At 45.4% G+C, this 23948-nt stretch overlaps 2 protein-coding genes and 1 pseudogene across 2 annotated transcripts; all 3 read right to left on the bottom strand.

The window, feature by feature from the left end:
• Positions 1-178: 178 nt before the first annotated feature.
• On the bottom strand, positions 179-1374 carry LOC106833908 (transmembrane epididymal protein 1A-like). The gene is given in 2 exon segments (XM_070497963.1): positions 179-1067; positions 1070-1374. Coding segments are annotated over 2 exon segments (906 nt in total). The 5' UTR covers positions 1238-1374; the 3' UTR covers positions 179-329.
• An 11428-nt stretch (positions 1375-12802) lies between these two features.
• LOC106833977 (transmembrane epididymal protein 1A-like) lies at positions 12803-14349 on the bottom strand. The gene has a single exon (XM_070497687.1). It carries the CDS (start codon positions 14161-14163, stop codon positions 13258-13260), a length of 906 nt encoding a protein of 301 aa, XP_070353788.1. The 5' UTR covers positions 14164-14349; the 3' UTR covers positions 12803-13257.
• A 3117-nt stretch (positions 14350-17466) lies between these two features.
• LOC106833976 (transmembrane epididymal protein 1A-like) lies at positions 17467-20452 on the bottom strand (annotated as a pseudogene).
• Positions 20453-23948: the final 3496 nt, after the last annotated feature.

Below are 23948 nucleotides of genomic sequence, written 5' to 3'. Positions count from 1 at the left end.
CGTCATGACTGCTGGATTCTGTTCTCTTTCCTTCTATTGCCTTCTCTCCCCACAGGGCTTTTCTTGCACACTTAACTATTCCCCTGGTCCCCCACCACCGCCCACCCACCAACCCCATCAGTGTCCCTTTCTCAGGCTTCTCTCTCTTCATCTCCTCAGCGATTAGCGGTTCCAGGGACAGGAGATGTACCAGCAGATGGAGACCACCTGCTCTCCTTCATGTGGCCATTACCTTCCCTGGGGACCAGAGAGGGTACAATGGCAATGTCTGAGAGAACACACAAGGAGGAAGATGGAGTGGACCATGTGCCAGGCATCTAGGTTCTGTCTCAGGGCGAACTCTTTGAAAGGAGAAGAGCCTGTTCTTCTTTCTCTGCCTGCTCCCCTTCCTGCAGCAAGTTGTAGAGGGATCCTACAGTGCTCGTGGCATATGGAGCTTCTTTAGTCTCCATGAGCTTCAAGCTGGGACTGTGACAACGATGCCAAAAGAAAGAGACACCATAGATTCCCAACAGGCACAAAGCATTGATCATCAAATGCCAGCAGAAGAAAGTGGTGATAAACATGATGTCGCTGATGTCATCGTCCTGCCATGGGTAGCCCGTGACAGGTCTGTACAGAATGAAGGCTGCCTGTATCAGCCAGGAGCCCATCAGGAGAAACAGAAAAGTCTCGATCAGCGAGAGGTAAAACATTTCAGGAGCCCAGAGCTCTACAGTCAACACCAGCATCAGCAGAAAGACCACCAAGATGAGCAGAGAATGAATCTGCAGCTCCACCCCTGATGAGTCCTGAACATGTGACACCAGCAGCAGCAGGAGCACATAGAAGGTCAGGACCAGGGTACCTTTTTCTAGGAGTACACATCTCTGAGGCAGCAAGTTCTTACTCGTGACATCTACACAGCCATTGAGGCTGAGGAGGATGAACATGGTGAGGTGCTGCCACTCTTTGGGGAACATAAATCTCGGTGGCAGCTCCCTATTCATCAGCTTCAACCCTCCTGTGACACAGCTGATCTCATAAGCTATCAAGAGGGAGCCAGTCACCATCTTCAACAAACCTCTACATAGCATAGTTTCCACAGCCTGGCCCATCTTCCCTTATTCCTGAGAGGGCGTGAAGAATACAGGAGAGAGTCATTGAATATCGCAGCTTTGGAGACCACTATTGCCTGATACAGTCCATAGAAGACTAGAAACAGCCCTGGGTACATATGACCGATAAAGTGTCCCATTGAACTGCAGAACTCCCTAACGTAGGAGAGAAGACAAAGCTCGGACACGTCCACACCTTCTGGAGCCACTTCAGGTTCTGGGCTCTGGAAAGAATTGCCTTCCACCAACTTTTATCATCTTACCCCACCCACTGCTCCCCCACAGACAGGAAATGTCTCTTGAAACAAGCCTACGCCTTTGATGGCCTAAAGCCTCACTGTTCCATTCCATTCTGGTACATTGGAAACTAACTGGCTTCTGCCAAAGAAGAAAACTGGTGTATGTGCTTGCAGAGGCTCCCCTCTATGGCCCTTGAGGCGCTCTGATCACACTTGTCCCTTTCTCCCGTGGCTTCCTTCCCCTTGTGCTGCCCAGCACCCAGAGGAGGGGGTGGCGGAGCATGAGATGGGGGTAGGGGTTGCCATGGTGTCCAGAGGAAGCCAGGACACTTCCAAACCCTTGAGTATCCTTCAGTACTTCTCAGACATAACTTTGGTCCACTTGTAAGTTTTTCTTTTTGGACACATATATTTATAAACATTTGGCTATGTGACCATGTAACGGCCTATCTGACGTCTGTTCTTCTCTTATAGACACATTCTGAAGATCACCAAGAAAGCTCCCTTCACCTCTTCCTTTTACCTCTTCACATCCCCACTCCCTTCCCTCCACTTCAGCATCTCTACTAGCCAGTAAATGGATCTGAAATTTACCCTTTGATATTCATTTTAGGGACTGTGGTGGTTTCATAGTATGTCAACCTAACTAAGCTTGAGCACGTTTCCCAGAATTTGCTTCCCTGTGTGGCTCCAGGTTGGGTTGGCTACCAGAGAAATTTACTTGAGCATCTGAAGGTGGAAGTCAAGCAGCAAGCTAAGCATTCTCTGAGGGTGTAGGGTGCCAGGTGCCACTGTAGCTGTCGCATCCCGTTACTGAGCTGCTGGCTCACTTCCTTGGTATGGGCAGCAGGCAGGCCTACAGCTCCCTCAGCTTCTCTTAGTGTGAGGGGTACCGGTTGCTTCTGCAGGTCACCTGCCACTGAAGTATGAGGTGGTGAGAGGCAGACACGGGCTCCAGTTGGTCCTCATGGCTTTCAGTATGTCCTTGCTCTTCCCTCACTTCCTGCCTGCTGATCTGAGGCCCCTTCTACAGCAGAGAGGAACCAGCCTTCCACAGACTTCTTCACTACAAATGTGTAAGTTCTGATAGCCATAAGAAATCCATATTCCGTATCACTCTGCTCCCATGATCCATCTCTCAGCGATGCAAGGGATTAAGGTGTAATCCTTCACGTTCAGATACTGTTGAGAGGAGTGTCTCCAGTGAACTGTGTTGGCCATGAGAATTAGCCCATCAGATTCATCTATCTATCACTTAACTACCGTCTAATGTGCCCTCAGAAGACAGTGTCCTGGGTATTGGGTAGCAGCCAGCAGAGTACAAGGCAGAGAGGAAGGTGGAGAACAAGGTACAGGGAGTGGGAGGCATGCCCGGGGCCCACAAATGCTTCTGGGTTTATTGCAGGAGCTACATGGACTGGGAGTTTCTCTGTTGGTGATAACTGTGGTGAGGGGAGAGGGAGTTCGTCACTCCACTGGAACCATGCTGACGTCACAGTCATCTGCATAATCAGCCGTCCTCACAGTGCAAGCAATGGTGTGGGGCAGAGAGGCAGCATTTACGTGCTGACAGCGCCCCTAGTGGACAGGAGAATTTCTAGCCAGATCACAACACTGCCTCTGAGCCCTCACTCCCATACAGAGATGGACTCTTTCTCAAGTCCACTGAATTCCAGGGACATTAAGTTTCTCTGCCCTTGAGGATGGCAATAATTCAGATTACTTCTTACTATTGAGAGATTTAGTGGGGCTGGAAATTTGAGTGTGAATGCAGATTGGAAAGACAAAGCTTAATTGGTTTTTTTATTATTTGCTTATTTATTTATTGAGGAAGATTAGCCCTGATCTAACATCTGCTGCCAATCCTCCTCTTTTTGCTGAGGAAGACTGGTCCTGAGCTGACATCCGTGCCCATCTTCCTCTTCTCTATATATGGGATGCCTACCACAGCATGGCTTGCCATGTGGTGCCATATCCACACTCAGGATCTGAATGAGCGAACCTGGGGCCAGTGAAGCGGAACGTTCAAACTAAACCGCTGTGCCACCGGGCCAGCCCGAAAGCTTAATTCTGCTTTCTGAAGGGATTTGCTTACTGTAAATTTCTATTTTATGTGTTTTTATTCAATTAATATATAGTCACTTAGAAAAATCAGGTGAAATATATAAGCAAAAAGGAGAACATTAAAAATCATCTGTACTCCATAATAGGGAGGTGGCCATTGTCACCACTGAGTATAGAAACATAGTTTCAGGAAGGCAGCATGAGGAAGTGAAGATGCATTGGCTGGAAGTCCGAAATCTGGGTTCTAATTCCAGTTCCCCCTGATTGCTGATTGTCATACCCCTTAGCTGAAAAGTTGGGGTTGAACTTTCTGTTAAAGTGAAAATAAAAGGACGTGAATGTGGTTGCACAGTAGTGAGCATCTTTATCTCCTGTCTCTCTCCCCCTTTTGGTGTATTATCCAAACCCTTGGAGCACACTGCAGAGCTCAGGACTGAGAAGGGGAAACTCTGAGCGACATTTCTGAAGTGAGTCAAGGAGGAGAGAAGTCTAGGGGTTCCTTTGGTTTGGGGTTGCTCTGGGAGAAGCACAGGGTCCACTGCTCCCCTGAGCATCAGCAGGGCCGGGCTGGGAAGCACGTGGCCTGCAGGCCTCAAGAGGAGCTGCGTTCGATCACTCTTAATGTTGCTCCTAGTCCTTCGAGGCTGTGGTCCAAGTGAGGCAGGGGCGGCAGAGCTTCCTCCAGCTCCCGCGCTCCCCCCCAGTTCCTGGCAGCTGTGAGCTGGTTCTCAGTGGCCAGAGGAAGGGAGAGAGAACAGCAGCACTGACCCAACAGCAATGCGAGGTTGAAAGTGGCACGTATGAGGACAAGTAGCCCCACTTACGCTCCCATCTCGGATGCTCGGGCCCCCACCTTGGCCTGGCACCAAAGCCACATGTTGTTCATTAAAGCACAAACACCCTGATCTCAGACTTTGAAGATAGGAATCACCCATCCCAAACCAGACACTGCCCACAAGTAGGCGAGAGGAAGCCGAAGGTGGTGAATGATTAGCAGAACTGGCAAACAGCTCCGGAGCCTGTGGACACCGAGTCCTGGAAACCTGTGTCATGAGGAAAGCTTAGTTTGACCGCGGGAGCCCTTGGAGGCCCTTCATGGCCTGGCTGCTCCACTGTGAGAGTCCCCTAGTCCTGACCCCCAACAGCCCTCACTCCCCTGCCCGTTCTCCAGGGGCCCCTGGCACAGCCGCTGCCACTTGTCTGGCATGAAATACCAGAGTGAGCAAGAATGTTTTCAGGAGTTCAGAAAACATGAATTTACTAATTGCTTTGGATTCTACTGAGGGTAGCAGGGTGTATAAAAAATTTTGTGACATAGTTCTTGTCCTCAAAGAGATTACAACTTAGTTGAAGGCACACACCTCTGCACATGCACAAAACACAGACATTAGAGAACTATTTAGACTACCTCTGTTCCATGGAGATTGTCACATGTGTTAAATTTTCTAAAAGCAACATAAAAAAGCATAAAAAGGTGAAATTACTTTTAATGAGATGGGTAACCAAATATTTCCATAATATTTTTCAACAAGTAATTAATCTCAGAATTATCAATGAAGTACTTTGTAATCCTTTCATACTGTCTTCAGACTCCAGCGCATATCTTGCACTTCAAGCACCTCTCAATTCAGACAAGCCATATTCAAGTGCTCAATAGCTCCATGTAGTTATTGGCTGTCTATTGGATTGCATAGATTTAGACAGTATAGAATGACAAGTTGAATGAACTTTTAAGTTTTAGTGAAAAGAGCAGTTCATGGAGAAGGTCAAAGTTTGGTCAGAAATGGCATCTAGAGAGCTACACTATCAACTTGTCAGGCTGTGGGATTTTAGTATGTTGCTTTCCGAAAGCATCTCTTTTGTTTTTCTCCTCAAATCCCCTCAGTACGTAGTTGTATATCTTAGTTGTGGGTCCTTCTAGTTGCAGTATGTGGGATGCCACCACAGCGTGACCTAACGAGCGGCGCCGTGTCCGTGCCCGGGATCCGAACCAGCAAAACCCTGGCCCGCTGAAGCAGAGCGTGCGAACTTAACCACTTGGCCACGGGGCCGGCCCCCAAAAGCCTCTCTTAATTTACTTCCTTTCTGTTTAAAGGCATTATCATCATCATCAAAAAATGACTGTAACTCACCTTGCTGCAAGGCAGGAATACACTGTAGGAAAAGAGAAAGCCAGAGGTGAGAGCACAAGCAGAACCACAAAGGGAGCAGGTCCCTAGAAACTGGGACCAGGTTACAGACAGGCCATCTGTTCATGCACCAAACTTTGATTTTATTTCAAGTAAAGATTACTAAGCCTTAGGGTTTGTCACTGAGTTACCAAAACAAGGCTCCCAAGAGACGGAAAATAAGTCTAATTTCTTAGTGTCAAAGGTCATGCATGCTTTATCTCTCCTGGCATACCAGCTCATAATTTTCCTCTGGCATTTTCTATAATGTGAGCTTTTTACCTCATTGCATAACCGTGACTTACGTTTCACAGTTTATATAATTGATATCAGGTACTTTTTGACAATCACATTTCAACAGCTGCAAATTTCTTTTCTTCTGGAAACTTTGGGCAAGGAGGAAGCACGTACTCGCCTTACCTCTGTTGTACTGAGTTCTGCCCTAATACTACACTATGAACTCATACCCGTGGCTGAGGACAGAACTCAAGGACCATGAGTCTGTTTTTCCATGGATCGTTTCTCTTCCAAACAAGAATATGCATCCCCAAATTAGGTGTTACCCTCTGCTGCCTCTTGTTCGGGATTCTTAATTCTGTAATTTGAGAACCCCATTCTAAATTCCAAAATTCCTTGTGGGAGAGACAGCTATCTGACCACTGAATATTCTTGCTCCCCTCCCACAATGTAGTGTTCCTAGGAAATTGCTGCCCCTACGGGGAGCAAATTGCTCAGCCGCACAGTGACTGAGTTTGGGCCAGTGGGGTACGTGTGGAAGTGATTTACACCACTTCAAGATGTGGGCCATGGAAACCTCCCTCCTATTCCTCACCTCTTCTTTCCATATCTGCTGGCTGAATACAGAGGACTTTGAGGCCCTAGAGGAGGACAAAGTCACAACATGGGAGGAGTCTGGCTTCTGAAAGACCAGGTGAAAGGCTGTCTACTAATTAGGCGTGCTGACATTTGACTTTATGAGTGTGACAGAAATAACCTGTTGTGCTGAGCCAATAAGATTGAAGGGTTTATCTGTTTTATATCCGTTAATTAATATACATTGTCTACCAAGCCTCCAAGAGGCCCACTGGAAGCTCATGTAAATTCAACTCCTGGTCATCAACTTTGATGTGACAAACCACCCGGAGGGTTCAATTGATCACTTCCACCCAGCTCTCTCCTCTGCCTTTAGTATCTCCAAGTCTAGAGTTCTCATCAGCCCTGTCCACACCACTGTTTCTGGGGCCCTGGAAACTGAACCCACATAGGCTGCCTTATGATTACAGACACGGAGTGCAAGAGCTTGATGGTCCTGAAGCTTCTCATTCTCATTGGGATCTCTGCTTCATTTTGGATACAATCTTCCAGTAACAGGGCCACATATCTTAATGAGATAGAGTGCTTCTCATCACTGACCAGAGCTCGATGAACCTTTTCCCAAAACTCATACCACCTGTATTAGTTTTCTATTGCTGCATAACAAATTAACATAAATTTAGGAGCTTATGCAACACAAATTTATTATCTCACAGTTTCCATGGGTCAGAAATCCAATCTGGGTTAGCTGAGTCCTCTGCTCAGAATCTCACCAAGCTGAAATCACGGTGTCAGCCAGGGCTGTGATTCTCGCCTGAGGCTCAGGGTCCTCTCGCAAGCTCACTGGCTGTTGGCAAAATTCAGCTCCTTGTGGTTCGAGGACTGGAGCTCCTAGCTCCAGCAACTAGAGGTTGCTCTCAGTTTCTTGCCATGTGGCTCCCATAGGAGTTCATAGCATGGCTGTTTGCTTTCTTCCTGGCCAACAGGAGTGCATCTCCTTGATGATTCCTCTTCTTGTAAAGACTTCAAAGGTCAGATCCATCCAGAGCAATCTCCCTTTTTCACTAATTCAAACTCAACTAATTGGTAACTAATATGGGAGTGATATTCCATTATATTCAGCAGTCCCACTCATGCTCAAGGGGAGGGGCTTATACAGAGAGTGTACATCGGGGGAGGAACCTTGGGGGCCATCTTAGAGCACTGCTTACCTCACCATCCAATCCTTTTCAATCATTACTATAAGTTGCACTATAATTGTGTCTGTCTTTGTATCTTTCTCATTATCATATTGCTAATCTCTGCGTGGTTCCCTGGAAAATAGTAGCTATTTAGGATTTTCGAATGAAAGAATTAATACTTTGGTCACCTCGATTGAATTTAGAAGATTCTCTTAATTTATTACCAACATGTTAACAAATTAGTCCCTTTTGTTGTGTCTTCACTTTTGTGAAATTCACTTGTAAAAGTTCTTCTCTGGTCATTGTTCCAAATATCTGGGGGTGAATTCTGTTTTAGGCTTCTGACTTCCTGTGCAATTGCTCCACTGGTGTTGCAGATAGAGTCCCAATAGGAAATAGATGGCAATCCAAATGGGGATAATTCAAGGAGGGTTTAATAAAAGGACTTCTTACCTAGATGTGCATAGGTTGTAAGGAAACCATAAAGAATAGTTGAGTAACAGTTGGCACTCTTACTACCTCAAGGCCTCGAGGGAAATGGGAGGGGAGAAGTTTGTGGATGTGTAAGGATGGTGTAGTGGGTGGAATGATGGGCCCTAAAGAGATATTTCTAACTCCTAACGCCCAGAACCTGTGAATCTGACCTTATTTGGAGTAACGGTCTTTGCAGATATAATTAAGGATCTTGAGATGAGATCATCCTGGATTTAGAGTGGGATCTAAATCCAATGATAGGTGACCTTAAAAGAGAAAGGCAGAGAGAGATTTGAGACACAGATACACAGAGAAGACAGTATGAAGATGAAGGCAGAGATTAGAGTGATGCATCTACAAGCCAAGGAATGCTGAGGATTTCCAGCAGTCATCAGAAGCTAAGAGAGAAGCAGGAGACAGATTCTCCCTGACAGAGTCCGGAAGGAACCAACACTGTGTACACCTTGATTTTGGACTTCTGGCATCCAGAACTGAGAGAACAAATTTCTGTTGTTTTAAGCCACTAAGATTGTGGTGGCAGCCTGGGAAACTAATACTGATGGTGGCAGGATACTGCCAGCCCGAGGTGACCACAGAGGCAGGTGCTAAGAGAATAAAAACCCTATTCTTACTGTCTTCTCCACCCTCCTGCTGGGGCTTGTCAGTGGCTGAACATTGCCTGAAGCCAGAGGATAAGGGAGCTCAGCGATGTGCTACAGACTAGGGCAGTCTCCTGGGAGAGCGAGCAGGATGGAGGTGAAAGATGGATTTGGAGGGGCAAACTCAAGATATACAGCACAACTCTTTTTAGGTTATAGGTAAGGTAATCATAAATCCCCATCTGTCTGGAGCAGTTTGGTTTTTACCTGTTGTCCCAGGGCAAGAATTAATTTTGCTTCTTTTCCCTCTCAAGCATCTAGGTTTGAATGATAAATTATATGGTCACTTAACTATAGGTTAAATTCCAGTTGGATCATTATTCAAATGGAGATAGAGTTTGCTGTAGTGTGTGTTGCGTGAGGCAAGGCACCACACTCATCAAGATGCCTTCTCTCCTGATTGCCCTGTGGGCCTGACCATTCTCGACAGGTGTGAAAATTTAACACCTTCTGGAGTTAACAAGAACACGCCCGTCTCCAAAACCTGGCTCATACACTCCATATTTTCTGCATTTAGCTTTTTTCACCTCATCTTGGAGATCTTTTCATGTTAGGGCATACAGTTCTGCCCTGTCCCTCTAACTCCTTCACAGTACTCCATAATTTATTGAATCATTCCTCTGTTGGTGAACATTTGTTATTTAAACTTCCCTATGGAAACAATGCTTCCGTGACCATTCTTGTACATGCTCTTTTTGTAGATGTGTGAATATTTGTAGAATTGATACTGTATTAGAGTTCTTGGCAGGAGACAACAAGAATCCATCTGGCTAGCTTAAGAGAAAGGGATGTATTAAAATAGGTGAATTCGTTCACAGAATCATCAGCGGGGCTGGAGAAAGAGACTCAGTGTTAAGTTTGAAGGACCAATGCCTAGAACTCCACTGTCGAAATGGGCTTAGGTTGCTGCTTCTGGCACTGACCTGAGAACTACAGGGCAAACCAGCTTGATGATGAGAACAGAGGTTACCATCTTTGCCACCACTTGTTTTGTGGAATAGAAATCCCATGCAGAGCCACTTTCCTTCCATTGCTTGCTTCTGAGCTGACGTCTCAACTGAAGGTGAGTAATTGGTTCCATGTCTGTGCCCTAGGTAGCTACGGGGGAGGCCAGGAGTTAAAAGTCAAAACCCACCAAGAAGGCAGGCCCAACAGGGTGGAAACTGATTAGAATGTTGGGAGGATATTTCAAAAATGTTGTTAAGCTCATATGACACATGTCCTCTGCAGATCGCAAGAAGTGGAATTATTTGCTTGAAGGATATATGCACTTTAAATTTTGGCACACTCTGCCAAACTGACTGCAAGAAAATATAGACCAATTTACAGTGTCATCTACAGTGCATAATAGTTTCCCTTTCCCTACATCTTCTCCAGTAATGGGTAATACCGTCTCCTTAACACTATTCACAGTTTTTGACAAACTGACAGTGAAAAAAAAGATCCTACTTTATTTAAATCTGCTTTTTCTCAGAATTGGTTAGGTTATCATATTTTTTTATGTTTATTAGCCTTCTTCTTCTAAGACAGTCATTTATATCATCTGCCCATTTTTTATATTAATTGCCTTTGTGTTTATTTATGTTTGAACATCTCTATATATTCTGGGTATTAATTTTTTTTCCTGTTACACATGTTGAAAATATTCTTCACAGAGTCTGGTTTTTTTTCTCTTTTTCTTGTGTCTTTTACTTACATGATATCTAAATAAAATGGGTAATCGTTTCAGAGTTTTTTTTCTTGCTCAAGAAAGTTTTTCATGTTTTCTGCTGTAAAATATCTTCCTTGATTTCCTTTAAAACATTTTTACAGCCTTGTTGCTCATGTTTAACTTTTCAATCCACATATAATTTTTTTTTTTAAAGCTTCAGTGCATGGTTATATATCCTAGTTGTTAGTTTAGTTCTCTGTGTAACCACTGCCACAGTGTGACCACTGACAGATGGGTGGTGTGGTTCCACAACTGGGAAACGACCCAGCTGCCTCAGCAGTGACAGCCCTGAATCTTAACCACTAGACCTCCAGTGCAGGCTCTGTAAATCTTTTTTCATGAGTTCTGTGAGTCAGAAATTAAGTGGATTTTTATTCCCCCAAATGGAGAGCCAGTTATTCCTCACATTAATTGAAGAGTCCATCTTTAATATGTATTTAATTCTTACACTACCTATTTCTGTTTCTAGAGTCTCTATTATATTACACTATGTTGATTTATGGACCTATCATACTTGTTCTTTCCAACACCACAGTTTTAATTATCGAATATTTATAAAGTATTATGAAAGCTGATGAAGCAATTTATTCCTCATTTTTACTTCTAGGGAAAAAAAGACCTGCACTCCTCTCTGTATTTCTTTCCCAGATTTTAGAACGGTTTTGCTGAGTTCCATTAAAATTAAATTCTGTTAAATTGTCATATTGAGAATTTTTTTTATTGGGAGTGCATTTAATTTAAGAATGTTTCTGTAAATGCAAGTATGTTACCCAGAAGTTATGTTTTATGAGGGACAGTCATTCCTCCGTATCTGTGGGGCATTGGTTCTAGGACCCCTCAGGGATACCAAAGTTGTCAGATGCTCAAGAATCTTAGGCTCTTTGTATCTGTGGGTGCATCCACGGATGCTGGAGGGCCGACTGTGTTACACTGGAAGAAATTCATTAATTATCAGAGATTTGCTTAGCAATTTAGAACTTGGGCACAAAAGACTTGTCAAGATCAATGAGGAAGTGTTTTCTGTGTTTCCTCATCATTTACCATGACTGTATTTAAAAATTGCAATTAACAAATGCAAGCCCAGAAGAAAAATAATAAGAAAGAGCCTAGGAACTAGGTGTAATAGGAGAAACAAGAGGATTAGAAATACTTAGTCAGAGGAACATGTTGTCCCAGGCTCCACTCTGACCTGTACCCAGAAATGTAAGCCCCAGCCAGGCGTGAGGAGGCCCCTCAGCCTTTCCACACCCCCGTGAGCCTGGGGATATAGAGAGAGGAAGTGTGATGTGCACATGCTCTTTAGAAGGATGTGGGATAGTGCATTGTTCTACTCATGCGCTCTAGGTCTCCGTGCTGCCCGCTTTCTACCCATTTTATTCTCTGGATCAGTCACTCCAACCCAGATGACAGAAGCAAGGGCTTGACTTTCAGACCTACCAGCTAAAGTTGCCGCCATGTCTCTGACCAGCAGTGAGTCTTTGGACAAATGAACCCTTTGGAGCCTTAGTGATGGAGACTTTTGGAAAGCCAACAGTGTGTACCTTGTGTAGATATATTAAACAACGATATACAGAGAAACGATTTTAAACAGGCCAGTGGAGTTTATTTTGCACACAGACCAGGAAGAGAGTGGACCCGCTGCTTAGATGATTCAGACTTTAGACCGTGGATGCCTCCCTGAAGGTTCACGGCGCAGTCAGACGTTACCTTTGGGAGGGACAGGAAGGAAGGCTCTGGAAGCAGAGACTTTATTAAACATCAACCACGTAGAGGACAACGTTTTATTCCTCTGGAACACGCAGAGCAAATTTGGTAACTAGGATGTGACAAATTCTCTGCTCTTAAGGAGCCTATGTTTTAGTTGGTGAGGCAAAACTTCCCCACGAAAGACAATAGAAACAGGACAAAGCAGAGTATAACAGCAGCATGGACAAAGTAACAGCAGATTTAGAAGAGTTGCTGAAAAGTTCCAGATCAAAGAAGTAGAGGAGAATTTTCTGGAGGAGTATTTCTTGATGGTAGTAGTGCAAGGAGATTTAATGCTGGGTAGAAAACAGCACTGTGCAGTAAATATGTGACTGGCAATACCATTTTCTAAATTGTACAGCATGTCCTTTGGCAAAGGCACAAGTTAGGATGTAGTAAATTAAGATGTAGTAAGTTGCTGGTGGGGCTGGCGGTGGTTAAACAAGTAGCTAAGCACCTTGCTTTGGCTGGATTAGAAGTCAGGAATAAAAATGTGACAGCATTTAATAAAAATCGGTTTATGGAAACTTGAAAAATTGTAATATGAAAGTATTAATTCTCATTTTATGTGCAAAATTTGAAACATGGTAATTTACCCAAGTTTAAAAAACGTATATGAGATTCTTATCACTTCAACCAGGTAGGAAAGTGAATTGTACTATATCTGTTTCCACATGGTGGTGTCACTTTCGAAGGCAAACAGAAATACCCACCATCACAATTTTGATTTGTGAGAAGTCTTTATTCTTGGAGTAAAAGACTGGAGAAGCAGCCGTTGGCAGCATGACTGCTGGATTCCACTCTCTTTCCTTCTATTGCATTCTCTCCCACCAGGGCTTTTCATGCACACTTACCTATTCCCCTGGTCCCCCACCACCACCCCGCAAACCCCATCAGTGTCCCTTTCTCAGGCCTCTCTCTCCTCATCTCCTCAGCGATTAGAGGTTCCAGGGACAGGAGATGTACCAGCAGATGGGGAGACCACCTGCTCTCCTTCATGGCCGTTACCTTCTCTGGGGACCAGAGAGGGTACAACGGCCGTGTCTGAGAGAACCCACAACGAGGAAGATGGAGTGGACCATGTGCCAGGCATCTAGGTTCTGTCTCAGGGCGAACTCTTTGAAAGGAGAAGAGCCTGTTCTTCTTTCTCTGCCTGCTCCCCTTCCTGCAGCAATTTGTAGAGGGATCCTACAGTGCTCTTGGCATATGGAGCTTCTTTAGTCACCATGAGCTTCAAGTTGGGACTGTGACAACGATGCCAAAAGAAAGAGACACCATAGATTCCCAACAGGCACAAAGCATTGATCATCAAATGCCAGCAGAAGAAAGTGGTGATAAACATGATGTCGCTGATGTCATCGTCCTGCCATGGGTAGCCTGTGACGGGTCTGTACAGAATGAAGGCTGCCTGTATCAGCCAGGAGCCCATCAGTAGAAACAGCAAGGTCTCGATCATCAGGAGGTAAAATGTGTCGGGAGCCCAGAGCTCTACAGTCAACACCAGCATCAGCAGGAAGACCACCAAGATGAGCAGAGAATGAATCTGCAGCTCCACCCCTGATGAGTCCTGAACATGTGACACCAGCAGCAGCAGAAGCACGTAGACGGTCAGGACCAGGGTACCTTTTTCTAGGAGTACACATCTCTGAGGCAGCAAGTTCTTACTCGTGACATCTACACAGCCATTGAGGCTGAGGAGGATGAACATGGTGAGGTGCTGCCACTGTTTGGGGTACATAAATCTCGGTGGCAGCTCCCTGTTCATCAGCTTCAACCCCCCTGTGACACAGCTGATCTCATAAGCTATCAAGAGGGAGCCAGTCACCATCTTCAACAAACCTCCATAGCATAGTTTCCACAGCCTGGCCCATCTTCCCTTATTCCTGAGAGGGCGTGAAGGATACAGGAGAGAGTCATTGAATATCGCAGCTTTGGAGACCACTATTGCCTGATACAGTCCATAGAAGACTAGAAACAGCCCTGGGTACAAATGACCAGCAAAGGTTCCCATTGAACTACAGATCTTGCTAACGTAGGAGAGAAGACAAAGCTCGGACACGTCCACACCTTCTGGAGCCACTTCAGGTTCTGGGCTCTGGAAAGAATTGCCTTCCACCAACTTTTATCATCTTACCCCACCCACTGCTCCCCCACAGACAGGAAATGTCTCTTGAAACAAGCCTACGCCTTTGATGGCCTAAAGCCTCACTGTTCCATTCCATTCTGGTACATTGGAAACTAACTGGCTTCTGCCAAAGAAGAAAACTGGTGCATGTGCTTGCAGGGGCTCCCCTCTATGGCCCTTGAGGTGCTCTGATCACACTTGTCCCTTTCTCCCGTGGCTTCCTTCCCCTTGTGCTGCCCAGCACTCAGAGAAGAAGGGGAGGGGAGCATGAGATGGGGGTAGGGGTTGCCATGGTGTCCAGAGGAAGCCAGGACACTTAGAAACCCTTGAGTATCCTTCAGTACTTCTCAGACATAACTTTGGTCCACTTGTAAGTTTTTCTTTTTGGACACATATATTTATAAACATTTGGCTATGTGACCATGTAACGGCCTATCTGACGTCTGTTCTTCTCTTATAGACACATTCTGAAGATCACCAAGAAAGCTCCCTTCACCTCTTCCTTTTACCTCTTCACATCCCCACTCCCCTCCCTCCACTTCAGCATCTCTACTGGCCAGTAAATGGATCTGAAATTTACCCTTTGATATTGATTTTAGGGACTGTGGTGGTATCGTAGTATGTCAACCTAACTAAGCTTGAGCCACGTTTCCCAGAATTTCCTTCCCTGTGTGGCTCCAGGTTAGGTTGGCTACCAGAGAAATTTACTTGAGCATCTGAAGGTGGAAGTCAAGCAGCAAGCTAAGCATTCTCTGAGGGTGTAGGGTGCCAGGTGCCACTGTAGCTGTCGCATCCCGTCACTGAGCTGCTGGCTCACTTCCTTGGTGAGGCCTACAGCTCCCTCAGCTTCTCTTAGTGTGAAGGGTACCAGTTGCTTCTGCAGGTCACCTGCCACTGAAGTATGAGGCGGTGAGAGGCAGACACGGGCTCCAGTTGGTCCTCATGGCTTTCAGTATGTCCTTGCTCTTCCCTCACTTCCTGCCTGCTGATCTGAGGCCCCTTCTACAGCAGAGAGGAACCAGCCTTCCACAGACTTCTTCACTACAAATGTGTAAGTTCTGATAGCCATAAGAAATCCATATTCCGTATCAATCTGCTCCCATGATCCATCTCTCAGCGATGCAAGGGATTAAGGTGTAATCCTTCACGTTCAGATACTGTTGAGAGGAGTGTCTCCAGTGAACTGTGTTGGCCATGAGAATTAGCCCATCAGATTCATCTATCTATCACTTAACTACCGTCTAATGTGCCCTCAGAAGACAGTGTCCTGGGTATTGGGTAGCAGCCAGCAGAGTACAAGGCAGAGAGGAAGGTGGAGAACAAGGTACAGGGAGTGGGAGGCATGCCCGGGGCCCACAAATGCTTCTGGGTTTATTGCAGGAGCTACATGGACTGGGAGTTTCTCTGTTGGTGATAATTGTGGTGAGGGGAGAGGGAGTTCGTCACTCCACTGGAACCATGCTGACGTCACAGTCTTCTGCATAATCAGCTGTCCTCACAGTGCAAGCAATGGTGTGGGGCAGAGAGGCAGCACTTACGTGCTGACAGCGCCCCTAGTGGGCAGGAGCATTTCTAGCCAGATCACAACACTGCCTCTGAGCCCTCACTCCCATACAGAGACCGACTCTTTCTCAAGTCCACTGAACTCCAGGGACATTAAGTTTCTCTGCCCTTGAGGGTGACAATAATTCAGATTACTTCTTACTATTGAGAGATTTAGTGGGGCTGGAGATTTGAGTGTGAACGCAGATTGCAAAGACAAAGCTTGAGTCTGCAGGAATTTGCTTATTTTCAGTTTTAATTTTAGGTGTTTTTATTCAATTAATGTATAGTCCTTGTAGAAAAACCAAGTGAAACATATAAGCAAGAAGGAGAACATTAAAAATCATCTGTAATTCCATAATCGAGAGGTGGCCATTATCACCACTGAGGTATAGAAACATAGTTTCAGGAAGGCAGCATGAGGAAGTGGAGACGCATTGGCTGGGAGTCAGAAATCTGGGTTCTAATCCCAGTTCCCCCTGATTGCTGATTGTCATACGCCTTAGCTGAAAAGTTGGGGTTGAACTTTCTGTTAAAGTGAAAATAAAAGGACGTGAATGTGGTTGCACAGTAGTGAGCATCTTTATCTCCTGTCTCTCTCCCTTTTGGTGTGTTATCCAAACCCTTGGAGCACACTGCAGAGCTCAGGACTGAGAAGGGGAAACTCTGAGCGACATTTCTGAAGTGAGTCAGGGAGGAGAGAAGCCTAGGGGTTCCTTTGGTTTGGGGTTGCTCTGGGAGAAGCACAGGGTCCATTGCTCCCCTGAGCATCAGCAGGGCCGGGCTGGGAAGCACGTGGCCTGCAGGCCTCAAGAGGAGCTGCGTTCGATCACTCTTAATGTTGCTCCTAGTCCTTCGAGGCTGTAGTCCAAGTGAGGCAGGGGCGGCAGAGCTTCCTCCAGCTCCCGCGCTCCCCCCCCCAGTTCCTGGCAGCTGTGAGCTGGTTCTCAGTGGCCAGAGGAAGGGAGAGAGAACAGCAGCACTGACCCAACAGCAATGCGAGGTTGAAAGTGGCACGTATGAGGACAAGTAGCCCCACTTACGCTCCCATCTCGGATGCTCGGGCCCCCACCTTGGCCTGGCACCAAAGCCACATGTTGTTCATTAAAGCACAAACACCCTGATCTCAGACTTTGAAGATAGGAATCACCCACCCCAAACCAGACACTGCCCACAAGTAGCTGAGAAGGAAGCCGAAGGTGGTGAATGATTAGCAGAACTGGCAAACAGCTCCGGAGCCTGTGGACACCGAGTCCTGGAAACCTGTGTCATGAGGAAAGCTTAGTTTGACCGCGGGAGCCCTTGGAGGCCCTTCACGGCCTGGCTGCTCCACTGTGAGAGTCCCCTAGTCCTGCCCCACAACAGCCCCCACTCCCCTGCCCGTTCTCCAGGGGCCCGTGGCACAGCCACTGCCACTTGTCTGGCATGAAATACCAGAGTGAGCAAGAATGTTTTCAGGAGTTCAGGAAACCCGAATTTAGTAACTGCTCTAGATTTTACTGACTATGGCAGGGTGTATAAAAATGTATATGACATAGTTCTTGTCCTCAAAGAGCACTTCCTGTCTCTGCCTGCAGGTTTCCTGGGGTGTGGACAGGCTGATGGGCCTCTGCACGCCTGGCTGAGGCTTACATTTCTGGGTACAGGTCAGAGTGGAGCCTGGGATAACTGCACACCTCCTTCCTTCAAGCTGGGACTGTGATAAGAATACCAAAAGGAAGAGACGCCATAGATTCCCAACAGGCACAAAGCATTGATTGTCACATGCCAGCAGAAGGAGGTGGTGATGAACATGATGTCACTGAAGTCATCGTCCTGCCATGGGTAGCTCATGAAAGGTCTGTACAGAATGAAGGCTGCCTGTGTCAGCCAGGAGCCCATCAGGAGAAACAGCAAGGTCTCAATCAGCAAGAGGTGAAATGTGTCGGGTGCCCACAACTCTACGGTCAATACCCTTTCAGCAGGAAGACCACCAAGATAAGCAGGGAATGAATCTTCAGCTCCACCCCTGACGAGTCCTGAACATGTGACACCAGCAGCAGCAGAAGCACGTAGAAGGTCAGGACCAGGGTACCTTTTTCTAGGAGTACACATCTCTGAGGCAGCGAGTTCTTGCCCATGACATCTACTCAGCTGTTGAGGGTGAGGAGGATGAACACGATGAGGTACTGCCACTGTTTGAGGTACATGTATCTTGGCAGCAGCCCCTTGTTCATCAACACCATCCCATCATCCAGACAGGGGACCACACAAACCATTAAGATGGACTAGTCACCATCGTCAACAAACCTCCATAGGATATTTTCCACAGCCTGGCCCATCTTCCCTTATTCCTGGGAGGGCATGAAGGATACAGGAGAGAGTCATTGACTATTGGGGCCTTAAAGAACAATGTTGCCTGATACAGTCTATAACAGAAAAGATATAGCCTTGGGTGAAAATGACCACTGATCTTTCCCATGCATTTATAGGTCTGGTTGATTAAGGAGTGAAGAACAGAAGTTAGGCCCTTTCTGCCCTCCTCCCCCTTAGGGCCTCTCAAGTTTTTGACTGCGTAGACAGAGCTAACTTGTACCTACTTTTATCATCTCCCTCTGCCCACCGCTCCCAGACAGAATGGAAAGTTCTGGACAGAAGCCTACACTTTTGGCGAGGTAGGGCTCATTGTTCCATTCCATTCTGATACACTGAGAACTAATTGACTTCTGCCAACAAAGGAGGATGAATATTTCCTAATATGCATTTGTGAGAATGTGTGCTTTCGTGAGCTCTATGTCTGGGCCCTTGAGATGTGTCTGGACACACTTCTCCTCTCTCCCGTGGCTTGCTTTCTTCTTCCCCTGTCCCGTGCTTAGAGGAGCAGAGGAGAGGGGAATAAACGTGGAGACCACCCAGAAAAGGCCTAGGCTACTCACAAACATTTGCACATCTTTTAAAACTCCTTACTCATATCTCTGGTCATAAATTGAAAGCAAATATATTCTTCCCGAACATAAAAGTTTATCAACATTTGGGAGTATGCTCACATGTATACATATTGAGCACCTACCTGACCTCTTTATTTTTCTGTAACAGATAGATTTGGGGAACCACCAAGAGAGCCCCTCACCTGCCTCCAATTCTCTCTCCAATGAATAGTAGATGAACCTGAAAAGCTCCCTTTTGAGATCAATCGTAGGGTGTTAAGGGGTAATTTCTTAATAAAATGCAGATATTTTGAGACAAGTAGATTCAGGGAGTTACTTATATTGAGTTAGCTCGTTAACTTTGTTCTCTCTTTAATTATCATTTGCTAAGTTAAGTTGTTATGCCCTGCTGTTAGATACAGCCTTGCAGCTGAGTTCTAGCCAATGGAGTGTGATGGAAAAGATGGTCTCACCCACAAAATCTTCCCTCACATACTCTTCCATGCTATTTTCTTTTCCTCTGGCTTTATACAGAATATCACAGCTTACTTGAAAGTCATATGTTGTTGAGGATGGAGGAACCCCAAGACGGAAGGAAGAGGTTTCCTGGATTCCTTCTAGGAGTCCCATACGTTGTTCAGGAACTCTCATTTTGGACTATGTGTGGTCAAGAAATAAACTTATTTTGGTAAAGCAGGGCAAATTTTCACTGTTGTTTGTCATAGCAGCTAGTTCACCCAAGAGAATGCAAAATTAAGACATCGTCTTTATAGAAAAATTTGGAAAAAAATCCACAACCAAAAAATGAGAAAAAATTAAGCACTTGCAGTTCCAAACCTGACGATAACCACTGCTCATGTTTTGCTGTAGAACTCAAGCTTTAGGAAGGCAGGGTTGTGAAATGAAAAAATAAAATGACCGGAAATTGAGAGACCAGGATTCCAGTCCCAATTTCCCCCTAATTAACAGAGATTCAGTTTCTCTATTAAGGATTGGAAAGAGCTTTGGTGTCTGCGTTCTCTAAGTAGAGAGAGAGAGAAGAGGGAGGGAGAGGATGACGGGGAGGGAGTGGGAAAGAGGGAAACATGGGCATTGTTGCATAGAAGGGAGTGATTTTGTTACACCGCAGTTTTTCCTTTTTAGCTAGTGGTCAAAACATCCAGAAAACTTCAAAGTGCTGAATGCTCAGGCAGAGGAGGTACGAAGAGAAGCGGTGAGCTTGACATTGTGATGAGTGGAGCAGGGGGAAGTCTCTGCTACTCTCTTCGGTCCTTGCCTTTGCTCTGGGAAGTCATTGATCTGCTCTGAGGGGAAGCGGCCCTTCTATGCAGCAAAGTCCATTGCTGCACTAAATAGCCGTCATCAGCAAAGAGCAAGTGCATGTTTTTGAGTAGCACAGTTCTACCGAGAATGACTGCAGGTGTTGAAAAGGTTGCTTTGGGTCAGTAGTAACATCATCTCCCACACCTCAGAGCTGTGGGTCTACGGGACGTAGTGGACACTGAGGAACAAGCAGATATCCTTCTTCTCCTGACCACCACCTTTATCTCCATCTCTTGGCCACTCTGGGCAGCTGTGAGCCAGTCGCCAGAGGAGGAGAGAGAACAGCAGCAATGACCCAACAGCAATGCGAGGTTGAAAGTGGCACGTATGAGGACAAGTAGCCCCACTTACGCTCCCATCTCGGATGCTCGGGCCCCCACCTTGGCCAGGCACCAAAGCCACATGTTGTTCATTAAAACACAGACATCCTGATCTCAGACTTTGAAGATAGGAATCACCCATCCCAAACCAGACACTGCCCACAAGTAGCTGAGAAGGAAGCCGAAGGTGGTGAATGATTAGCAGAACTGGCAAACAGCTCCGGAGCCTGTGGACACCGAGTCCTGGAAACCTGTGTCATGAGGAAAGCTTAGTTTGACCGCGGGAGCCCTTGGAGGCCCTTCATGGCCTGGCTGCTCCACTGTGAGAGTCCCCTAGGCCTGCCCCGCAACAGCCCTCCCCCCCACCCCCGTTCTCCAGGGGCCCCTGGCACAGCCGCTGCCACTTGTCTGATATGAAATACCAGCGTGAGCAAGAAAGTCCTCAGGAATTTTGTAAACATGAATTTACTGGGCGCTGTGAGATAATCTTGTCCTCACAAAGCTTATAATATAGTTAAAAGTGTATTATACGCAGACATACACACACACATGAAATACACAAATATGCATTAGTTAGAGAATTATTTAGAATTAGAGGATGGCATGCTGAGTGATGTGTAGAGTGCATTTTAGAAGATTTCAATGACGGGAGTTGTTCATGGGGGAAGTTCAAGGTTAATCAGAATCATCCCTAGGTACGTCCTAGAAAACGGTTAGTAACTCAGGGAAAGTTTTAGTGTCAAGTTCTTTCAAAAGCCTTTATACCAGCTTTAAAGGAATCCTTCATTTCTTATCATTGCAGGGGCGCTTATGACTAAGAATCCAGTGCTGTATTGTATAGATTGTAGAGCAGCAGGGCCAATTAAATGCTTGCCCTACCAGTCTCTAATGCTAGGACAGCGACACTTGTGGGAGAAAGAGTGAGACCCTGAGTTTGGGACGAGGAAACAGGTGAGGCTGAGAACTTTCAACTCCCCAATTCCACCAGACCTCCCTTTCCACTGGAGGAAATCCCTCTTCCCACCTGAGAGGAAAAAGTCTTCCTCTGAATAAATACCTTTCAATGACCACACCTCGGGGACATCCATCACAAGGGTACACCAGTCTTTGTAGGACCCACTGTCACCGCTCTTATCACCTCCCTGTCCATAACGAGAGTATATCCCAATATAGCCCGGGATGTACAAGACCTGGTCTAAAGCGGGAGAGGAAATCAATACACCAAAAGAATTAGAAGACCTCACCAGTTAGTATTGGCAAGCGTGTGGGGAGCATGGATGTGAACGAATTCTAAAGGTGTCTGACCATGCAAAGAGTTGATTGAGCCACATTTATCAATATGAGTTTACTTGCCTGCGATTCTAGGTTTAATATGTGGCTTGAGGATCTGGGAATGGTATAAATAGTCTGCTAGTTTGGCCACTTGAAACCAGGACTCAGTGATGGCCTACAGTCAGTGAAGATGGCATATTGGAACTTTCCTGGCCACCATTGAGTCCAGAAGCACTGCCAAATAGAGCTTTCTGCAAAGATGGGAGTTTGCTATAACCTGTACTGTCCAATACGATAACTTCTAGCCACCTGTGGCTATTGAACACTTGAAATGTGGCCAGTACAGCTAGGGACCTGAACTTTTAATTTCAGTAAATTTAAATTTGACTAGCCACATGTGGATAGTGGCCATTGTATGGAATGGTACAGCTCTTGTGTAAGGATTCTGAAGGCTCAGTGGCATGGCAAATGACTGCGTCTTTTATCTGAGTCCACTCTGGCTGCACCCCGCAGGTTATGATATATGGAGTGCTCTCATTATCGTTCACTTTTGAATAACTTTCCCATTTCTATTTTTATTTTCTCTTTAACCCAAAAGTTATCTAGAAGAACATCTGTTAATTTCCAAATAAACTGTGCCCTTTTTTCTTTCTTTCTTTGTGTTTTTTGGTAAGGAAGATTGGCCCTGAGCTAACATCTATTGCCAATATTCCTCTTTTTTTTCCTCCCCAAAGCCCCAGCACATAGTTGTACATTCTAGTTGTAGGTCATTCTAGTTCTTCTATGTGGGATGCAGCCACAGCATGGCTTGATGAGCAGTACTATGTCCGTGCCCAGGACCCAAACCAGTGAACCCTGGGATGCCGAAGCGGAGGGGGCAAACTTAGTCACTTGGCCGTGGGGCTGGCCCCTCCTTTTTTCTTTTATTATCCTTTTTATGTTGATGTTATTTCTGCTTTTTTAAAAGTGTTGTTGTTCTTCATAAATCTTCTATGAGAAGTATACAAATATCCTGTATTCCTATTAATTTTAAATGATGTGATGATTTCTGAGATAAGTATGTTATTTTCTTTGTCCACCACTCTGGATTTGTTCATTTCTTTTTTTATTTCTACCACTTTTTATTTTAGCATATAGATGCCACAGAGTTCATGCATTAAAATTCGTAATTGTTATATGTTCTTGGTGAATTGAATAGAAAGAAGAAAATATATTTGTCCCTTTTCTTTGTTAATGATTCTCATCTTTAGTTTACTTTTGTCTGATATTAGCATTATAACATGTGCTTTCCTTTATTATTTTCTAGTGTACTTTCATGCTTATATTTTCAACCTTTCTGGGCCCAGTTGTTTAAGCACATGTCTTGTAATCAGCAGGTAGCTTGACTTTGTATTTTAACCTGTTCTAAAAATCTGTGTTATTTTGACAGGAGAATTTAAGATACTTAAATGTATCATGATCACTGATATATTTAGACTTATTTCTAATATTTTATTTTATGCTTCCCTGTTCCTTTCTCGGTCCTGACCCCAGTTCCTCCTTTAAAAATATTTCCGTAGGAATGAGTAACTTACATTTACTAGAATGAAGACTTCCATGGAAATAAAGATATGTCTGCTAGAACTGAAGGTTGTGGGAACTTGAGGTCGGTGACACATTACTGTGTTTCCATGTTCTCCAACTTTCCTCAGCTGTCCAGCTCTGTCTTTGTAAAATTTTGCAAACAATCCTGTGGATCTTGGAACCTTGATATGCTATAGGGTCATGCCACATAGGAGAGTTTTGCCTGGGTTCTCACAACACAGCGGTTTATGTGACAACCTCCATTCTTTTGTTCCTCAAATAAATGAATTTTTATATATGAAATTTAATAAACATGAAGGCCTCCCCTCATGGGTACCTCATTCAGAGCAACACAGTTACTGCAGCGTTATTGGTTAGCGTCTTTTCTGCCTGCTAAGAAAGACATTTTGAGATATCCTAAGAAACAACAGGGTGAGGTGGTTAGTAGAATGACTGCAGGAATACTGTGCCATGGTTGGAAACTCAGCTTTGTCACCGTCTCTGCCGTTCGATGGTTATGAGATTTCAGTCCAGTAAGTTAACCTCTCCAAGCCCCATCTTCCTCGTAAGTAACCTGGGGTCAGTACCGGCACCACTTAGCGGGTTACTGTGAGGATCAGAAGACATAATTCGTGTAAAAACAGGGCAGTCCAGGGCACACAGGAAGAACCCAGAAAATGGTAGCTGATATTGTTCATAATTATCTTAGTCCACACCCAGGACTCTAGACACGACTATTTTCATA

The sequence above is a fragment of the Equus asinus genome, chromosome 25 (genome assembly GCF_041296235.1).
Source record: "Equus asinus isolate D_3611 breed Donkey chromosome 25, EquAss-T2T_v2, whole genome shotgun sequence".
NCBI classification, from domain to species: domain Eukaryota; kingdom Metazoa; phylum Chordata; class Mammalia; order Perissodactyla; family Equidae; genus Equus; species Equus asinus.
This window is presented reverse-complemented; position numbering and strand designations above follow the sequence as displayed.